The sequence below is a fragment of the Scophthalmus maximus genome, chromosome 6 (genome assembly GCF_022379125.1).
Source record: "Scophthalmus maximus strain ysfricsl-2021 chromosome 6, ASM2237912v1, whole genome shotgun sequence".
Classification (NCBI taxonomy): Eukaryota; Metazoa; Chordata; class Actinopteri; order Pleuronectiformes; family Scophthalmidae; genus Scophthalmus; species Scophthalmus maximus.
The window spans coordinates 3,631,704-3,652,673 of NC_061520.1; the positions used below are offsets into that span (position 1 = coordinate 3,631,704).

Sequence of the window (20,970 nt, forward strand, 5' to 3'; positions counted from 1 at the left end):
TGCTGCGCCTGTTTTACAGTTCTGTGGTTGGTCAGTGGGTCTCAGTCCTGTTCGTGTGAAGCTGTGTCAGTTTAGTTCCATGTTGTGGCTTGTCTTCAGAGTGGACCATGTGCATAAAGCTCCACGGCTTCCTGGTTTGACACCGACTCACCCCCACATTCAGAATTATCTAAGGGTCACGATGAGGTGGTGATGTGGGGAGAGAGCATCTCGTCGTCGGCCCCATGACGCCGACAGTGACGGAGTTGTTTGGGATTTAAGCGTCCTCAAAAGAATTTAAGGACACTCAGACTCTCTGGTTTTGTGCCAACATGCCCCAAATCTCTGAATGTCCCCGAGCTCACTGGATGTTTTTTCTACAAAATATCACAAAGAGCCGGGAGGAAACTTCAGTTTTTAGAGCCACTGAGCCTCGTGCAAGAACGTTTTCATTCTATTTCCTTCCTAAATTTCTTTCATATATCAAGAGTGTATGAACTAAATTGCTTGTTTTATGTTGGTTTATGCCGCTGCTCATTAACAGCTGTACAACATAAGAAGATTTGTTCACAATCCCCCCAAATTGCTACATAAGGTTTGTCATTCCACTGCGTTTTTCCAGAAGTCAAAAGAACAACTTGATACTGAAAAGGCAGCAGACAAAAAGAACAAATCCAAATGCATCTGTCGTGTAACAGCGGAACCACGGAGAACTGTGGGAGACCAGCGAAGGAGAGAATTGTTCGACGTTAACTTTAAAGGTTCCACGTTTTGTTTTAGCTCCGTGACTAATATGGGAGGCGGTCAAGTCGGACATGTGATGACACACAAAGAGGGAACAACATTATTCCATTGCAGGTGATGATGTCACGTGACAGAATAATCTTTATTTAAGTGTGTCGTCGCAGTGTCGTGTGATTCAAACTTTAATATATTCATGGATTATGATCCCTGCTGCTCACGCTCACTCTCATCATAGACACATCCGTACTGAATTAGTTCACAATGTAATCTGACAGGGAATCTCTAGGATGATTAGCGCGTGTCACCAGTTTCCATGTCTCCATTATCACATTTAAACACCAAAAAAACCATTTGATTCAATACTTGAAAATACAGACCTGAATTCCATTAAAGCTAGTCGTTATTCTCCTCACCAGCCCTGGTGAACCTCACGGCGTCTCCACATTAACATAATATCCACATGTTCAGAAAGCTCTTCTTCCGCCGTCAACGTTCTCTGCAGCCACACCACCAGCCTCCATTGTGTTTTTCTAATATGCCGTCGGCGTTCTCTCCCCCCGCGCAGAGCGAGACGAGACTCTCTTTACATGATTATTCATGTAGAACTAAATCCGCGAGCACCAGCTCCCTGAAATCACTCGAGAACCTTCCTGCTTGTTCCACCGGTTCTGACGCTCCGTCAGTGGACTCGTTTTTCAGTAGGGTTTAACTTTTTGTGCTAAAAAGAAAAAAAAGAAAAATCTGCAGAGACATCCACCAAACACTTTATATTCCAACCCCTCACTTTTATTATTATAGGCCCGTTTTGCTTGTGGCTGCTTCCAGTGAAAGTTTCTCCGGCAGGACAACTGGACTGGATCGGATCTAAACTGTCGTCTCCGCTGACCCGACAGGCTAATCTGATGATAAACTGACCCCCCCCCCCACATTCCTTTTGAATATACTTATCACTGCCTGGTTAGATTTTGGAGAAGCTGATTTCTCAGCAGTGAACAAAAAAACGTATTTTTCATTTGCATTGTCACCCAGGAATCTAAACCTGCTTTATGTCCATGATCTGTTGGTTCCAGAAGTGACATTGTGACCAGCATCGGTCAGCTGATGGATGGCGTTTGAGTATTTGTGTGTGTATATATATATATATATATATATTCAATGGCCCAATCAGACACGTTACAGTATTTAAAGATTAATAACCGATCAAGGAAATCAAGAAAAAGAACAAACCATCGTAGTTTCAGTTCAGTGATGTCAGCGCAGTTGTTCACATCAAACCTCAGCGTGTCAGAACAGTTAGCAGATCGGTTTCCGTTTCCATTCATCACCCGCTTACCTTTTTTATTTCTTCTTTTGTATGCAAATGTGACCACGAGCGGCCCTGGACGTGTACTGTACTGTACTGTAGTGCCGCTGAATTGAGTGTAAGCTTCTTCAGCAGATATCAAACAGATCAAAAAGAAAGTACCTGAGTCCAAACAGGATCACAGCTGCTGAAGTGAAATGCAAATACGCGGTTTGTTTATGCAAATGAGGAGCGGAGAGACGGCGAGAGCGGGAGCGGGAACGTGAAAACCAGACGCCGTGTCAGACTTCAGAGCCCGGCGTCGTTCCGCACTCTGAGCTCTGCTGTGAGAGTGTGCGCGCGCTTTTGTGTGTGTGTGTGTGTGTGTGTGTGTGTGTGTGTGTGTGTGTGTGTGTGTGTGTGTGTGTGTGTGTGTGTGTGTGTGTGTGTGTGTGTGTGTGTGTGTGTGTGTGTGTGTGTGTGTGTGTGTGTGTGTGTGTGTGTGTGTGTGTGTGTGTGTGTGTGTGTGTGTGTGTGTTAAATCCTCTCTGTTGTATCTGCTGTTCTCTGTTCTTGTCTGCTGCTCTTCATTATGACCTGCTGCTCCCGACTCGTCTGTGACCCTCTCTGAAAGCTTCCCGGACCTTTCCGTGAATGTCCTGTGATCATGAGAACGGTGACACGCTGCTCCCTGCGTTCAGCCAAAGGGTTCAACCGTGTTAATGATAAAGAGTCAGGGGTCTTTTTGTCTCAGATCCCTGACCAAAAACTCGTCCCGTTGTTTTTTCCGCTTTCCCCTCCGACTGAATCTGTAACGTTTTCTCTGCCTCTCTACCCTTTATCCTCACACCACTCCTGAACCCTCCTCCCTTCTTCCTTTTTTTGGTTTTGTAATTTATTATTTTTGTATTGATTTAATTCATTCACCTGTCAACTCGCCCTACCTTAACTCATCCCCTGCCCCCGATTCCTCTCCCCATCTGCTATCCTGCCCTTTTCACAATCTGTTCCCTCCATCCCATCCATCACTCTGCCCTATAACTCCCTCTCTCATCCCCCTTCATCTCTCTTCTTAACCAACCTTTCCCCGTCCTCATTTACCTCTTAAAACCTGCCTCCTCCTCCTCCTCCTTTGACCCCTAAACCACTACCTTTCCCCACCCCACACCCCTCCCTCCTCCTCCTCCTCCTCCTCCTCCTCCAGCCAAGACACAGGACGGCATCGCCCTGGAGATCCAGCCGCTGAAGAGCGATGAGGCCGGCGAGTCGGAGGAGAAGGAGGAGGCCAAACCGGTGAAGAAGGTCAACGTGACCAAGAAGGAGAAGTCGGTGCTGCAGGGCAAACTGACCAAGCTGGCTGTACAGATCGGGAAGGCTGGTGAGGAGTGCACACACGCACACACACACACACACACACACACGCACATGGACACAGAGTACTCACATTAAATATAAAGATGTTTCACATCCTGTTCAGCGAGAGATCCACATCATCCATTCCAAGAAAGGAGAAAAAAAAATACACCTTCCAGCACAGTGCCTTACAGAGACATTTTTAATAAAAGAAAATAAAGAATAAATAAGAGTACTAGACAATATTAAAATGCAAAAAGACTCAAACGCATCAGTGCCTTACTCCACCAAGGCTTACGCCCTATCTCGCCATGTGATGAACATCGACAAATGAAAGTGAAAAAAAACTGTTTTTCCAAAATATCTTCCTTGGGTCATGTCCCTCCCCTGCGCAAACCTTTATGGAAATTGGTTCAGTAGTTTTTGTGTGGTTATCCAGAAAGACACAAAACACAACCTCCATGACGGAGGTGATGAGATGAGACAGTATCTACACACGATGAAGGGTCAGTTTATTCTAAAGTCTCAAATCTGATAAATAATCTGTGTAAAATACCAATAAGACGACAACCCACTGATCAAAGGCATCTGCGTCATACTGAGCGTTTTCCGATGACGTCAGCTACTGTGGTATGATCACACTCGTTACAGCTTCTGCCCGTTGAGCCAGTTTCTGCGCTATTTCGTGAAACGTGGGACTGTTCCTTTAAAAAGCACACAGAGTGCCCGGGCGGGGCACGGAGGGGCGGGCGGTCAGAATGCACTCACTTTTATTGGATGGATGTTTTATGGGTCCGTCCTGGAATTGAAGGTGTTTTCTGTGTCATTTCAATTGACCTTAATACACTGAGGGGCTCTCAGGACAGAGTGTGTGTGGGGGCGGGGGGCGCACCTCAGTAATAAACTTCCCCTCGTTACGAGACCGAAATAGAATTTGGGACGAAAACACTTTGACGGCAGTGTGACCGACAGTAGAGATGATGGAGAACAACACAAGCATCGGAATATTATTTTCATTTTTTTTTCACCTGTTTCTGATTTTGCTCTCAGGATGTTGTTTGACTCACAGACAGATTTTTTTTTTCATTAGCCTGACATATTCAAATGTCAAGTAAAGCATAAAACATCAACGGATAAATGCTAAGAGCATGAAAGTCAAGCTTTTTTAAATTATTATTTGAATGTTAGAAGTAAAGACAAGCAGAAAACACAGAGTAAGAGAAGATAAATACAGTTTGTTCAATCAATCAACCTTAATTTATATATTGCTTTACAGCAGCCACCCAGTATCCAAAGTGCTTTACATCAAGAAATAACATAAAATAGAATAAAACAAACAATTAAATCATGTTATCAATGTTATTAGTATCTTACGCTGCAATGAAATAATGTGGAAACCAGTCGCCTCCATATTGAACGAATGAGGATAAAAAGATGTCGTATGTTGTTCGGATGAGCTCGTGATTAAAAACTGTCTCTGCTCGTCCCGACCAGGTCTGATCATGTCGGCGTTGACCGTCATCATCCTCATCCTCTACTTCGTGATCGACACCTTCGCCGTCCAGGGTCGGTCCTGGACGTCCGAGTGCACCCCCATCTACATCCAGTACTTTGTCAAGTTCTTCATCATCGGCGTGACGGTGCTGGTGGTGGCCGTTCCGGAGGGGCTGCCGCTCGCCGTCACCATCTCCCTGGCCTACTCCGTCAAGGTAAGCGGGACGGTGAAGCAAAGGCGATTATGGGAAATTGCAACATTAACATGGTGTCTACCTCCTCACAGACGGCAAACCTCAGCATCTACCCTTGCTCTCCATCTTTTTGTAGAAAATGATGAAGGACAACAACCTGGTTCGTCACCTGGACGCCTGCGAAACCATGGGCAACGCCACCGCCATCTGTTCAGACAAGACGGGCACGCTGACCATGAACCGGATGACGGTGGTGCAGGCGTACGTCGGCGACACGCACTACAGAACTGTCCCCGAGCCGGACGCCATCAAACCGGAGACCCTGGAAATAATGGTCAACAGCATCTCCATCAACTCGGCGTACACCACCAAGATCCTGGTGAGAGCGTCGCCGTCAGAGCTACGACACAATCTTAACCCTTGTTCAAAAAGAAACTCGTGAAACATCCCTTTAAAGAAGCTCTTTAATGAACACCGTGTCCCACTTTGCAATGCACAAAGGAAATAGAGGATGTTGCTTCCAGCTGCTGTAGAAAATATTAAAAAAACTTTGGTTGGTGGTGAGACGGCTCCGTAGAGACATTGTCAAAGTATTAAATCTTGGGAAAATATTTTTCAGGCAACACAGGTTAGATTTTTTGATTTATTGTTTGTATCCCCCCCCCCCCCCCCCCAAAAAAAAAGGATGAGGAGAAACAGATGAACTCAGCAAATGCACCACTTTCTTTCTCAGGTAACGAGTTCAGCTGGAGGTGTGGGGAGCGTCAACTTTCCCAAATCTAATAAAGATCAGAACGGAACCGCAAAAAAATACTCAAATATCTCCAAACTCTTTGCACTCGGAGCATCTCTCTCACTACAGATTCATCACAGCACAACGTGTGGTGAAATACAGAGACTGACGCGCCTCTCTAGTTGTGACTACTAAGCTATAATTGGACCATTGCTATTAAGAATTAGCCTAGAATCAGATCCAACCAGATTAGCTCCTGTTGCGTTCTGCCATAGGAATATGCGTGTCATTCAAACTCTTAATGTCACATCACAAACCTTGTCCCCCGTCTCAGCCTCCAGAGAAGGAGGGCGGCCTGCCCCGCCACGTGGGCAACAAGACTGAGTGCGCTCTGCTGGGCCTGGTGCTGGAGCTGAAGAGGGACTTTCAGCCAATCAGAGAGGAGATCCCCGAGGAGAAGCTCTACAAGGTTTACACCTTCAACTCCTCCCGCAAGTCCATGAGCACGGTGCTGAAGAACGCCGACGGAGGCTACCGCATGTACAGCAAAGGAGCGTCGGAGATCGTCCTGAGGAAGTAAGACATGAGATCAAGTGATGGGTGGATGGTTAGAGTAAGGGATCACATTTCTTACTTGCTTATTAATCTCCCTACACCTCCTACCTGTCTTGTCTCGTCACATAGATGCTCTCGTATCCTGGACGCCCAGGGCCAGGCTCGCGTCTTCAAGCCCAAGGACCGCGACGAGATGGTGCGCAAGGTGATCGAGCCGATGGCGTGCGAGGGGCTGAGGACCATCTGCGTGGCCTACAGGGACTTTCCCGCCGAGGCCGGAGAGCCGGCGTGGGACAATGAGAACGAGATCCTGAACGAACTCACCTGCATCGTGGTGGTCGGCATCGAGGACCCCGTCAGACATGAGGTACGGAGCGGTCGGAACTCGCACACAGATGTCCTGAACCTGAACACACACTCCCTGTGATTAACACCTGTGATGTTAGATTATGTTCACGACTGGAACGTGGGTCAGTGAATGATTACTCACTATGAATAGTCACTCTCGAGACATTGATCGTCCGACAATGTCAAATACCCTGGTCGATTGGTTCTTTTCATTTCCTATATTTTATTTTTGAGTACAAACCCCTCTTGGGTTTACAAGACACCAAAATTACAGTTGCGGTGTTTCATTACAAAGTAAAGTTTCGTTTTACAGCTCCGACTTAAAACAAAAATATTCTGCCTTTTTCCCCCGCTGGCTTGGCAAATAAATTCTGCGCCAAAAAAAATAAAATAATCCCTTCTTCAAACACAACTGAAGTTTTTCACAGTCATCAAGCCAGAAGACATTGACATAAACATAAATAGAGGACATTTTTACTAAAAAAAACATCACTAATATCCCCAAGAGAACACGAAATGTTCACTCAGACCCAACTGTTACCAATTATAATAAAAAACTTAAGATACATGTGTGAGCGCTTACCCTAATTTGTTCCATATCTTCATATCTGGCAGATTGATGTAGACTTTGAAGCTGGAGGCTTCAGTACGTTCACACAAACAACTTTCTGTGTGTGTGGGCTGACCTCGTCTGACTCAAAGGCCTAATTTTGTCTCATCACATACTCAAATGAATCAGGCCCAGTTTCCCCAAAAGCATCTTAAAGCTAAGATGATCTTAGGCCACAGACCAAAAAAATGATAAAACTTAGATTATCTGGAATAACTATACGCAAATTTTACTATACGCACCCCTCTATCAGAAATCAGTGGTTGGATACTGAAACTATTTTTTTTTTTACTGATTTGACTCTGCAGATTCGTCCCGGGACAGATACACCTCAGATTAAAATGTTAGTCCAAATTCACGGAGCAACTTAACACCCCGTCTCAGCCTGAACGAAACCCCTTCTTCATTTTAAAACCCTGACGCTGTCTCGCTGTTACAGGGTTGTGTGCCCAGCTACGCCATGGATTGTTAAAATATTTCTGGGGGGGTCAAGGAGATACAGAATTACTGTTAACCAACTCAAACAAAGCTATAAAACAACTTCCGTCGTTCATGCATGATATTATATTTGGTGAGACAAAGAAGGGGCTTTTGCTGTTCAACAAGGAATATTTTGATTATCTTTCTTCATCATTTCTATTTTCTCACATGCGAAGCTGGAACATTGTTAGAAGCTTTACTCTGAGATACATTAACATAATTCACCACAGAGCCGTCGACACCTGCAGACAGTCGGTCAAATGACAAATGAAATGTTTTCACCGATACGAGAGTTTGACTGACTCTGAAATGTCCTGCACACACTGCGGGAGTTCAGCAGAGAATTTCAGTATTACTCCTGAAAGACTGGGAAAAGAACAAAGTGAAAAAATGGAGATCATGAAGTGTGCAACCCGCACCAAACTCATATTTGTGTCATGAGGAAACATAGTCCAACAAATCGGTGGTGTGTGACAGCGTCGGGATAAATGAACGCCCTCTTCCGAAACACAAAGACTGAAGTGAGTCCTGCTCAGGTGCGTCAGGCCTCGGACACGTTTCGAAGTGTTAAATGAAGCCTGTGATGAAGCCGCTGCCTGCTGCTTTAATGTCAGAGCACAGAGATCACAGACTGGATGGAAATAACCGCAGAGCGGCGGGAGGCCGTCAGTCGCTCCTCATTTCTCTCCGCGCGACGTGTGATGGACACGGCGACTGCTCACTACTCAGGGCGTTTGAGATTTCCGCGCGTGAATATTCGTTCTTATTCAGAAACATGAAGACGTATGTTGCCGTGCATAAAGAGCTGGCCACCCGCCATCACGGAGCTGAACCCTGAACTTGCGACCACTCTCCAGTAGTGGTCACTTCCAGAGAACACCGGCGGCATCTCCATGCTCATTGTTGCGTCAGGACACATCACTGGATCATCGCCGGGTTTGAATTAGCCCGTTCAGAAAAGCAAATAAGCCAATCACAACTACTCAACTACTCTGGCAGCCTCTTGTTGCCCGTCAATTCTATTCTATTCTTCAGGGATAATGGTGGCAGATTTACAGTCAAAATGATTGTGCCTTTTCCAACAATGGTTCTTTGATTGCAGACGCGAGTTAACAAAGGCAGCTTCTCGTCGTTAGCCAGGGATCACAGTAGTCTTCAAAGCAGTGGCTGTCGCTAGAGGATTTTATCAGCTCCAGCATAGGACACTTTAATGTTAAGTCTCTAAGGATGAAAACTCGTTCATTTTTTTTTCTGGCTGACTAATTTTAAAAATGATAAAGGGGATTTCAGTATGCACTTGATGGCTACATGCATGATATCATGCTACAGATGACATGGCCCGGGCTAAAAGCCCACGTCCCTGACAGGTCATTAATAATAGAGAAGGCTTTGAAATAAAGGAGCAGCATTTGACAGGGAGCACTGTGTTAACAATTCAATTCAATTGAAATTTTATTTCATGCAAACATAACTGTTTTTTTATTTTTCATTTTTAACGACCATGTGGTTCTTTTACATGAGAAAAGGCTTTGATTATTTATTATTTATTCTACAATAAGGATGCAAAGCTGCTAACGTTTAGGGTTGAGGCTAACGCTTTTCTACATTTAATCCCATTGCATTTTACATTAGAGCAAAAAGGAACAAACATTTTCCCTCGTATGATTTGGCCTCGTTAATAATGCTGGTATGCTGTATGTTAGTTACCAGCACATTGCTATTGGTGGTATTTTTATACAAGAGCAAACTTTACTCTTGTATTTTTGGTTGTGGAGAGGTAATTAAAAAAACAACCTCTTCTAGTGTCTCATACACGCCACTGCAACATGTGGAGAAAACCAAACGCCGCGCCAAGTTACAGTCACACAGCTATGATGGGACAAGTGTGGATGATGACACTTACAAAATTGCCATAATAACAATCAGGCCCCTTGGACCCTCTGCTCAAATCAAGGCTCCCTTCAGCAGGAATCAAAGCTCACATGAAACCCTGTGATCAGCTGGAACCTCCCGGTGAGCAGAGGAAGCATCCAGCAGCTTTCTGATTGCCAGCTGACCAACACGTCCCCGCGGACGCCTCAGAGGCCTCGATCTGCGCCTCTGTTTATTTACCAATTCATCTGTGAAATTAATAAGCTCTCAGCAGCAGTGGGGGTGCGGAACAAGAGCAGTGGCTTCTCAGGTCGAACCTGCAGCCGTTGGTTCTTGCAGAAACAGTTTCCCCGGGCAGCATCGTCTGAGTCACTGTTTCACTTGGGTTGAAGAGGAGTGAGCGTCCTCCTTCGTCCTTCTGGACTCGTTTAACACCCGTGGCTTATTTTTTTCGGTTTTTCTAGTAGTTTAAAACTCACACGTTTATCCATTTTTTTCCTGACAAATCTTCCAGGTGCCCGAAGCTATTTCTAAGTGTCAGCGAGCAGGCATCACTGTGCGCATGGTCACCGGAGACAACATCAACACCGCCCGCGCCATTGCAACCAAGTGTGGCATCCTGCTGCCCGGGGAGGATTTCCTGTGCATGGAGGGCAAGGAGTTCAACCAGCACATCAGAAACGACCAGGGAGAGGTGAGGTCGGCCAAAAGAAAAATATTGTGTGTGTTGTGTGAAAGATGAGTCCCTTGGTGTTGGTGTGGTTGGTTACAGGTTGCAGTTTTGGGCACATGTGAGATGAAGCTCACACCAACTCTGTGTGTAAAACTTATGAGGCAAAACTTAAGTATTTGGCTCATAATGTGTTACATGAAATAAAATCATCAAAATGTTGTTAATTTTTTTTAATTTTCTAGGTGGAACAAGAGCGCCTCGACAAGGTTTGGCCCAAACTGCGTGTTCTGGCTCGTTCTTCACCGACAGACAAACACACTCTGGTCAAAGGTGGGTTCATTCTAACAGGGATTCAGTATTACAGTGTAGGATGTGTAATTTCTACATTAGTCTGTAAACCAGACCAGTTTTAAACCGGATTTGATGCTGGTTGAAAGCTCTAATTGAAAAAAATAAGGCTGTCGAAAAAAATTAAGATGCAGTAACAGAAGTACCTTTCCTGAAAGATTCATTCACTCGTTGAGACGGAGAACTGTTTCCTTGTTCCGTTCTGTCGCTCAGGCATCATCGACAGCACGGTGGGTGAAACGCGACAGGTGGTGGCAGTGACGGGAGACGGCACCAACGACGGCCCCGCCCTCAAAAAGGCTGATGTTGGCTTCGCCATGGTAACCGCTTCTTCATTTTTGTTCTTCTCCCCGTCGCCTTTATTCCACAGCTCCTCGCTCGTTCACTCGTCTGCTGTTTCAGTTTTGCTCCGCATCATTACCGAGAAGAAAATGAATCCTTTAAAGTTAATTACATTTCTAATGCAGCCACAAAATAGGTATTTTCTCTAGACGACATCTACAGTGACGCTCGAGCTTAATGCCTCAGATTCATTTAGACAGCAGCTGTGAAATGGAATAGTAAATCAATAAATGTTGAGCTTGGATGCCTCGGCTCATCCACACAGTGGGGGTCCCACTCTCCCACCACGTTTACTGCCTTTATTCCCCAAAGAACAACACACAGACAGGGAGAATATTTCTGTCTTTATATATAAATATACACACACACACACAAATCAGTCTTACCATTCCAGTGAGTCTGCATGTTTAATCGTCCGTGTGCAAGTGCGTGCGTGCGTGCGTGTGTGTGTGATAACCATTTTGCAAGTCATGTCAAGACATTTGGATGTATTCCTTTGTCCCCAAATTAATTTCAGTCCCACTAAACTTGTCCTTTTTTAAATCTCCATCATAGCTAACATCATGTTTGTAAAACAAATATGAAAATACATAATGATGACCAAAGTTTTATATATAAATATACAGCACAGCTGATAACATACGCACGGTATCAATTTTTAAAGTGCCTGTGGACGAGCTCAGTAACACGAGCTGAGCTCCGCGTCGTTGTGTTCACTGAACTCCAGTGTCTCCTCCAGGCCGCTCGGCAGCCGCTCCCCCACAGTCGTCGCCGTTCTTAAACACACCGCGGAGGAGCCCCGGGGACTCAACACAGTCACCTTCCCGTCCCAACGTGTCCCACGTGGAACATTTTCAGTCCGCACCGAGTGTCCCTGTGCAGTTATCACCTGCTCAGCTGCAACAACAGATGCTCGGCTCCGTCTGTTTGGCAGAGTGTGACTCTGCAGCTTCCTGGTGGTTACTGTTAACACGAGACCAATTCTCCCGCTTTATGTTGGTGGACTGGGACAAACGTAAAAGCCACGTACACTGTAGCTGCAGACCCACATCACCTGGAGCCCACTGGCCTGGTTGCTCTCTCCTGGGTTGGAAAAAGAAAATCCAGAAATGTTCATCAGCCGCTCTCTCCTCCTCCTCTTCCTTGTACTGCACTCGTCGTTCTGATTTGGAGGTTCAGTGGAATGATGATGCTGAAGCTGTAAACAGCGGTTCTCGGAGACAGGAAGTAGTCACAGTAAACTGTTTTTGAGGTTCTCAAAGAGCCATTTGGTTCCCAGTCCCTTTAGCTTCTCTTGACCCTTCATCACAGCTTGTGTGTGTCCATGAGATGTGATCAGTTCAACGTGCATGTACGTGTACAGTATGTTTTCTTCTTTCCTACCTCTCTGATGATCTCATGACCCCGTCAGATTAATCTTGCGACCCCATAGGGAACCCCCACAGTCGTGTTGAGCTGCACAGCTTTGCTATATTGCAGATGTGAAGTAAAAAACCTAAAACCTTTTTGTTATGTTCTGACTTTGCAGCTCTGCTAGAAGCTAGAAATGAAATGACTCTTAATATCAATCACTGGAAAACTCAAAATGATTCTTAGGCTGGATGAGACAGTGAGTATGTTGAGGGCCGGAGTGATTTCAGATTGTGAAAAATACCTCTGGACAAAAATAATTGAGACTCTGAGAGAACAAAGCCAACTGAGATTATTGTCATATATTTGAAATAGAAAAATAATGATGAAGTACAGTAGCTTGAGGTGCCGTTTAGCTCAAACCTGCAGATGAGTTTGATGCAGCCATGATTTATTCCTTGTCTCATAAGAAGAAACTAGTCAAATATATATATATTTGATTGGTACATCAGATCATTTTCCAATCAAATGCCTCATGTTGTTATTTTTTTCCCCCTCGTAGACTCTGTGCGTTTGAGCTTGTGAGCAGCAGCGACCGTTTGAGCGTCGAGCCCTTTGTGATCCGCCGATGCTTGTTAGTCATCAGAGACGCTGCAGCATCCAGCTTTGATTTCTCCGTTTACGGGGGCCGGTCGGACACGAGCGCAGCCGTGAGCACAACGCAAATCGCGCTGCGCCATTAGATTTCACCTTGAGACAAAATGCACCACGTCGTTGCACGTCGTTATAGGATAAACGGAGTTCCATGCTATAGTTTTCTTTCTGTCAACACATCCTTTTCCTTCCTAGGCACCAAAGCTCTCTGGTTCCTACTGGAGATGAAAATCTTAAAAATGTATTTTCACCTTTTAAATGGCTCATTTATTATTAAAACCGCTGGGCACTAGTTTTTAACGTGTTACTCAAATAGTTCATTAGCTGGGGCATTAATACACATGTGGGGGTTAAATTAATATTTACAGCAGCAGCTCACACAAGTGTCCTCTTTCAGACACACCAGGCGTCTCCACACTCTGGAGCTGCCCAGTGCAAACAGTTTGGGGCTCAGTGCCTCGTTCAAGAGCACTTGACGAAAAGCGCTTGTTGAAATCTCAGTCCTTTGCTGCTGAAGGGGTTCTTCATATGAGACCGTAAACACGGGATCCCATCATGTCCCTCTGCTTTTTCTCCTGTCAGGGCATCGCCGGCACAGACGTGGCGAAGGAGGCGTCTGACATCATCCTGACCGACGACAACTTCACCAGCATCGTCAAGGCCGTCATGTGGGGGAGGAACGTCTACGACAGCATCTCCAAGTTCCTGCAGTTCCAGCTCACCGTCAACGTGGTGGCCGTGATCGTGGCGTTCACCGGCGCCTGCATCACACAGGTTGGATGGTTACTCTTACTTTTTTACTACTACTGCATCTATTGCTAGTATTTATTTGATCATTTTATATTTTATTTCTTCACAAACGGAGTGAAAACGATACCCTGTGTGCTGACATAGCTTCACAAGCAGGAGAGAAATACAGTTTGCAATTTCATTTTCAAGTTGGAAAGAGTCCATGATGCATTTCATTTCATTATCATTGATTGTGGGGGTTGTTTTTCAAGGTTCTTATTTTCTTTAAATTATTCATCCCGTAACGAATTATGTCTTTTCTAACATCAAAATAAATGTAATCAATATTAGAATAATTATTTTTTAGATTATCTTGAGGATTGTTCCATAGATTCGCCCTGTTTATTGAAATTGATTTTTTATTTTTTATTTATTTATGATCAAATAAATCATCAGGCTCAGCTGTTTGTGTTTCGTGCTAATTATCAAATTGAACCATGCTAATGAGATAAACTAAGATGATGGATGTGTTGAAAATGATACCAGCTAAACATCAGCGTGTTAGTGTGATAATTGGCATAATGTGGCAAACAGTACATGTTTAAAAGAGTGCATTTAAAAAAAACAACTTTAAATTTCTCTTTTCAATATTATTTGATCATCCTGCCTTTTGAAGTTTTTAATCCAAAGGGATGAGTTCTGCCTTAAGCACGAAGCTCAGTCAGATTTAACATTAGAGAGATAAGAGTCAAACTTTCCTCCACCGACCTGTGGCTTTAATACCGTCAGGTTTAAACGCTCCGTCTTCCCTCCGCGGGGGAAGAGAGTCGGGATGCAGACGTTTGAGCTTTCAGCTCAGATGTTGGTGAATCAGTATTTCTACCTATTACATTTTTTAGCTGTTGATTTTTGTTTGGTTGATGGACCCGACTGGAAGCTTGTGTTCTGATAGGTTGATTCAGTTTTAAGACTTTCTGTTGTGTTGTTGCTCACATCTCATCTGTAAATCTCTGTTTGGTCAAATATCCACAGAAAGAGGAAGGAAACCAAAAAACAAAACGAATCACGTGTGACTTTCATGCGACCGTCTCGGTGCTGTGAGGAGGCGATTGCGACCGTGTCATATTTTTTTGTTTCATAATGTGTCTCTTATCATGAAAGTGAACTCCTGACACAATAAAAAAAAAAAGAAGTAACCAGCGGCTGTGTATTAATTGAAAGGCTCACAGCTGGCAGGACAGATAACTAACTCGTCTCCAGAGCGGAGGACACAAAGTAGGCTAAGATACCGCCTGAAACCATGGCAACGCGTCACCGTCATAATCCCGAAACGTAACGGGGACTCAGCAGGTCTCTGTGCTGCGTTCATGCGCACTGATCATCCAGCGCCTTGGTCTTATGATTGGCCACCGAAATGTTGGCGCTGATCATTAGTGGACGGTGAACGGATTTATGGGGTGACTGTTTATACAGAGGATGAACCCAGGAGGGTTCAACATGTGTCTATGTATGTAAATATGTAAATATGTATTTGAATCTGAAGAATAGGATGATCAGTGTCCATCTGGATCGGACGGGCCTCAGCCCCGGAGGTCAGGATGGATATCTTTTACTCTTTCGTGTGAAGTCAATAACATACAGTAAAGCAAAGCCCCGTTGAGTTGCGTGTCGTATCTGCACAGTGGAAACTCTAGACGAAGCCTGCAGTAAAGAGGCGATCCACGAATGTCTGGGAAGTGAATGTCACACATAAAGAAAAAGGGGGAGCTCCTAGGTGAGCACATTCACCTTGCACACATTTAAAGCGGGCCTGCCGGCACATATAACTAGTCCACGGTGGCCCGGAAGTCTCGAACAGACAGCGAAAAGCTGCAACGCGAATAGGAAAAGTCACAACACGATGTTCGCGAGGTCGAGACGGTGACCGTTAAAGTTCGGTTCAAGCAGCAAACATTAGACGGCAGAGAACATCAATATAAACGTTGTTCATTTGTGACGATCATTAAGCCACAGCAATTGTTTCAGTGAATTAATTCATAGTCAATGGAGTGATGGCAACCAACGTCAACATCCGTAGTTGGAAGGAGTTTAGTTTACCTGACGTCCTCATTTCTTCTTAGCATAGCACACCAGAAACACGGAGCGCGCTGTCGTGGCTGAGTTGCATTGTGGGTAGTGTAGGCGTCAGACAAACGTATGAAATAAGAAAATACAAATATCTCAACCAAAGTCATGGTTAGTTTCCTTGATAGGAACCTGAAACTTTTTACTACAGGTCCAAACAAGATAGAGATGTGCTATTATTGGTTGTTGATTATCATTTCCTAGTATTTGTTCAACATTCAGATTTATGTGCCTTCCTGTAAACTGACCTCCTGACCTCCTCCTCCTGCAGGATTCTCCTCTGAAGGCCGTCCAGATGCTCTGGGTGAACCTCATCATGGACACTCTGGCGTCCCTGGCTCTGGCCACCGAGCCGCCCACCGAGTCCCTGCTGCTGCGCCGACCCTACGGCCGCAACAAGCCCCTCATCTCCCGGACCATGATGAAGAACATCCTGGGCCACGCCGTGTACCAGCTCGTCATCATCTTCACCCTCCTCTTCGCCGGTGAGTGAAGCGACTACGGCAGCTGTGGAAACCGGACGAGCCGTTTGACCAGAATCTCCCTGCTCAGTTGCACATGTGGAACAATCATCGATCAGACTCCGCTTCGGAGGAAAAATAAGGATGTGGTCCAAAAATGAATTCTGTGTCTTTTTCCTGTTATTTCCAAGGTGAGTCCATTTTCGACATCGACAGCGGCCGCAACACTCCCCTGCACTCGCCGCCGACCGAGCACTACACCATCGTGTTCAACGTGTTCGTCATGATGCAGCTCTTCAACGAAATCAACGCCAGGAAGATCCACGGAGAGAGGAACGTGTTCGAGGGCATCTACAGGAACCCCATCTTCTGCAGCGTCGTACTGGGGACCTTCATCCTGCAGGTAACGCATCATCATCATCATCATCATCCTTTCTACATTTAAATCTCCAAGTGTCCTGGTTCTCCTCCTGTCTGGGGAAACTCCCATCACACCGCAGCAGCTGACGACACAGAATCGGTTCAGACTCGTGTCGTGGCTACGAAAGCTCCAAAGTGTTTTTCTACACAAAGGTTCAACTTGCAGGTCTTATATTCCCTTCTTCTTTTTGCAAAATAAATAAATAAATAAATAGACGGGGCAAAAGAAAATACCTTACATTCCTAAAATGTCTTCGCTTCGGTGTCTTTGGAAGAGTCCTCTGTCGTTCCAAGGACTCGGGGGTTACGACTGTATTCAAAAAAGCAGTGGATGATAGTGATATTTTTATTTAGGGAACTGTAGTTCTAGGATTGTGGACAGAGACATGAGAACCCCCCTGAGAACCACAATTTCGTGTTGACCCCCTTAAATTCTATGATTGGCTATGTACAGGAGAAATCCACCCTAACAAGGCCCCATGTGGTTTGTTTGAAACCTTTAATTTCATTACTTTACTCTTGTTTATGTGTTTGCACTTTGTCTTGTCCTCCTCAGATCATCATCGTTCAGTTCGGAGGGAAGCCGTTCTCCTGCACGGCCCTGACCATCGACCAGTGGCTGTGGTGCGTGTTCATCGGAGTGGGGGAGCTGCTGTGGGGACAGGTGAGATCAGAACAACAGACTCACAGCAGCCGCTCGTCAGAACCCTAACATGAACCGGGCCAGAGTTCTGACGATGACAATTATATATATATACGCCGAGGAGAGAGCGAAGAGGTGGATATATGTGATGTTTTGTGGCAGCAAACTGTTGCCTGTCACACTTGTGCTGCTGCAGCGTTGCCATCACGACCATCGCCATGGTAATGAGCTCCGCACATGAAAGCAGCCCGACTCCTGTATGTGAACGCCGAGCAAGAAACGAACCCTGCGTGTCAGTCCCTCTGTGCATACACACACACACACACACACACACACACACACACGATGGTGTTACCATACGCACACACACACACACACTTAGGCTTAGAGAACATACGTTGTATAGAGAAAAATAGTTGCGATGTAGGAAGGCTGTTGGGTTCAGTTGGAGGACAGAGACTGAGAACAGAGACAGAAAGATGCTGACAGAAACAGACTGATCTGAGGTCTGTGAGGTAAAACGCCTATGGTTTCTAACAGAGAGAGAGAGAGAGAGAGAGGTAACAGACACATAAAAAAAAGATGTGAAGCTGCAGCAGGAGACTGGGTGTGTCTCTCTCCGGCCTTTTTAATAGAACAATGAACAAACAAGTTCAATACACCTTCACATCCGTTCACACACAAAAATAATCAAAATAGATTTCAGGTTTTTTTTTCTGTCTCCAGTTCAGCTTTGAAGAATGTTGACTTTTTTATTGAGAATTTTGCAATAAAAAAAAAAATAATAATAATTTCAAGAGCTCCTTTTTCCCCGAGACGAAGTTGTCAAACTTCCACCAGATTTCAGGGACAAAAAACGTTACTCATGATATTGATCATCACTGCTCTTAAAGGGGCATATTTATAAAATGAACTGTTGAGTTGTGTCATCATTTCATGGTAAAACTCACTACAGGATGTTACCCCACCCTCCCAGATCAAGGTGTATCTTGTAATTAAAAACTTTCTTCTCTTTTTTGTCTGCCGCGCTCAGCTGATCTCGGCCATCCCAACCCACCACCTGAAGTTCCTGAAGGAGGCGGGTCACGGCACCACGAAGGAGGACATCCACGAGGAGGAGATGAAAGAGGGCGCAGACGAGATCGACCACGCCGAGATGGAGCTGCGGAGAGGCCAGATCCTGTGGTTCAGAGGTCTGAACCGCATCCAGACGCAGGTACGACTGTCAGCACGCCGTGTCTACCTACGATAATTGCACGATTCAAATATCTGTTCTGTCGGAGCAAGAAAGAAAGTGTCAGTTGCCATGGTAACACAGGACACGGGAAGCAAACATGTAAAACTTGATTTTACTTTTGATTATTTTAGTTTTGTTTGTTTTATTTTGTGAAATGTTCAGGTAATGTTTCGTTCAATCACCTACATAACAAACTTGGACTCCAGCTGAGCCGCTGCTGCTCCACCGACGTCCGCTCACGAGACAAACTGTCCCACTGGAGACGTTTCATCACGACTATGAGAGTCAACAGTTTCAATATCGATGTGACTTTAGACACAATCCGAAACAACGTAAATACGATCTTTGATGAAAAGTTCCTACTTCAGTGTTCGAGGTTTATTACCCGAGGGTAAATTCGATTCACTGAACAAGACATCACAACGACACGGATTCAGAAGGCATTAAAATAAAATACATTAAAAGTATTATCATCGTAACAAAATGGAATAAGGGGAAAATAAATATTGAATATTACCATAGAAATTGCTGCTAAACTCTGAAAATGTCCTTTGAGCGGATCTGAAAAAGTCTCATCAGAGTTGTAGATACTGTCGACGTTAACGGCAGACGACACTAAAACTATCTGACATTGTGTTCCCTCGTCCCTGACTCCGACCTCAACCCGTCACAGCCAAATGCCAAACCCGCGGCCCTCACCCCAAAGTCACGCCGACCCTCAGTCTCTACCTGCGGGGACCCAGATGTTTCCCCCACGGGTTGTTATGCTGATATTCATTTCTCTGTAATGTGGCACAGTGTTAACACTGTTGATTATAACATCTCATTTTCTGACACAAGAAGTAAATGAACGTTATAAACCGACGACGACTAGTCGACTAATTGCTCGAAGTAACGACTTCTTGTCGATTGGAAAATCTTAGATCAGCGGCAGCTCGACTTGTGTTGGAGCTGAACAGCTGTCTTCTCCAGTGACTCAGAAGTGCGTGCGTGTGTGTGTGTGTGTGTGTTACCATCCTCCTACAGGATGGATCAACACACTGAGCATTAGCATGTCCACAAGCAGTCCCATTCAGTCCCAATGGGCTTCATTAGCCTCGATGCTAACACCCACCTACAGTAACAGCAGCCAACACTCTGCTCCCACACACACACACACACACACACACACACACACTCTCGACGCCACAGAGGTCAGGTGTCTCCATCTCAGCGCTGAACTATCTGGTACTTATTGTGGCCAGAAGGGAAACTCATCTGAATATAGAATAACAAATATCTTCTTCTTCTGCTTTGTCCTCTGGAGTTTTTCAGTTTGGCCTCTGCTGAAGCTCCACACACTGATCAAAGTCAAACAAGCGACTGTATCTCATCTTGTATCTCACTCTACTTTAAACCGTTGCTGCAACAATCACATTCACTTTTCTTGGAGTCATTATCTGGATGGAAAGTCCTTGGAATATCTGAGGGTCAAAAGCAAATTTCTGCTATTCTAACCATGGTCCTCCAGAAAACCTCCCAAATGGATACACATGTTCAGGATGGGCTGATGGACGATGTGAATAACCACCCTGTAGTGAATTAGTAAAGGTCATGGTTTATTTTGGAGAACGCCATCCCGACAGAAACACGACGCAGAACTCATTCAGAGTTGACGAGAAAACATGGTGATTATACACATGTGAACGCAGAGTTGTGGACAATATATTCAATTTCTGTGAATGAGTTCTTCTGAATATTACACACTGTAGCTTTAATTAACTCGTGCGAGTAAAAACACAACGTAGACGTCAGTGACGTCGGGAGAATATCAACATTAATTGGCTTCTCGACATCACGTCGACTCGAGCGCGCGATGCCAAGGACGGGAATTTTGCATGTAAGCCTTGTCCGCGTAAAAATTTGCATATGTGATGAGAAATTTGCGTCTTTGCATTGACGCCCAAAAAATCAGCTTCACGTTTGGTGTGAACGCACCACAAGACGTCTCACTGTGATTTGCTGAGTCCGGTGCAGAAACACTAAAATCGCGAAGCTGCAGCTAAATGTTTTTTCTGCGCTGGAGCACTAATGCTAATTCTGACGATTATTAGGGTTCTTTTAACCGGAGGAAGCGCTCTCTCTTTTCTCTTCGCGTATCTGTAATATCAGTGTGTCGTCCCCGTTGGGACGGGCGGATGAGGGGGATGGAGGGGGAGCCGGCAAAAGGCTGCGAGCTAATTAGGTTCTTATCTCCCCGTCCTCCTCCTCCTCCTCCTCCTCCTCTAATCCTGGTGGGCAGCAGCGTTGTGGCGCTCAACGCCTCGACAGTCAAACACAGAGGGGGAATAATTGGTACAAGCCGC

At 45.1% G+C, this 20,970-nt stretch overlaps 1 protein-coding gene across 7 annotated transcripts in view; it reads left to right on the forward strand.

Moving 5' to 3' along the window:
• The window catches only part of LOC118308827 (plasma membrane calcium-transporting ATPase 1-like), a 79,098-nt gene that overhangs the window by 53,036 nt on the left and 5,092 nt on the right, over positions 1 to 20,970 (forward strand). For all 7 annotated transcript variants that reach the window (XM_047332336.1, XM_047332337.1, XM_047332338.1 and 4 more), the window contains 13 exons: positions 3,210 to 3,383; positions 4,853 to 5,067; positions 5,183 to 5,425; positions 6,114 to 6,355; positions 6,464 to 6,701; positions 10,159 to 10,338; positions 10,560 to 10,647; positions 10,879 to 10,985; positions 13,594 to 13,785; positions 16,136 to 16,349; positions 16,517 to 16,728; positions 17,302 to 17,409; positions 18,422 to 18,604. In XM_047332336.1, coding sequence (XP_047188292.1) covers positions 3,210 to 3,383; positions 4,853 to 5,067; positions 5,183 to 5,425; positions 6,114 to 6,355; positions 6,464 to 6,701; positions 10,159 to 10,338; positions 10,560 to 10,647; positions 10,879 to 10,985; positions 13,594 to 13,785; positions 16,136 to 16,349; positions 16,517 to 16,728; positions 17,302 to 17,409; positions 18,422 to 18,604 — 2,396 coding nt within the window. The remainder of the gene's footprint in view (positions 1 to 3,209; positions 3,384 to 4,852; positions 5,068 to 5,182; positions 5,426 to 6,113; positions 6,356 to 6,463; positions 6,702 to 10,158; positions 10,339 to 10,559; positions 10,648 to 10,878; positions 10,986 to 13,593; positions 13,786 to 16,135; positions 16,350 to 16,516; positions 16,729 to 17,301; positions 17,410 to 18,421; positions 18,605 to 20,970) is intronic.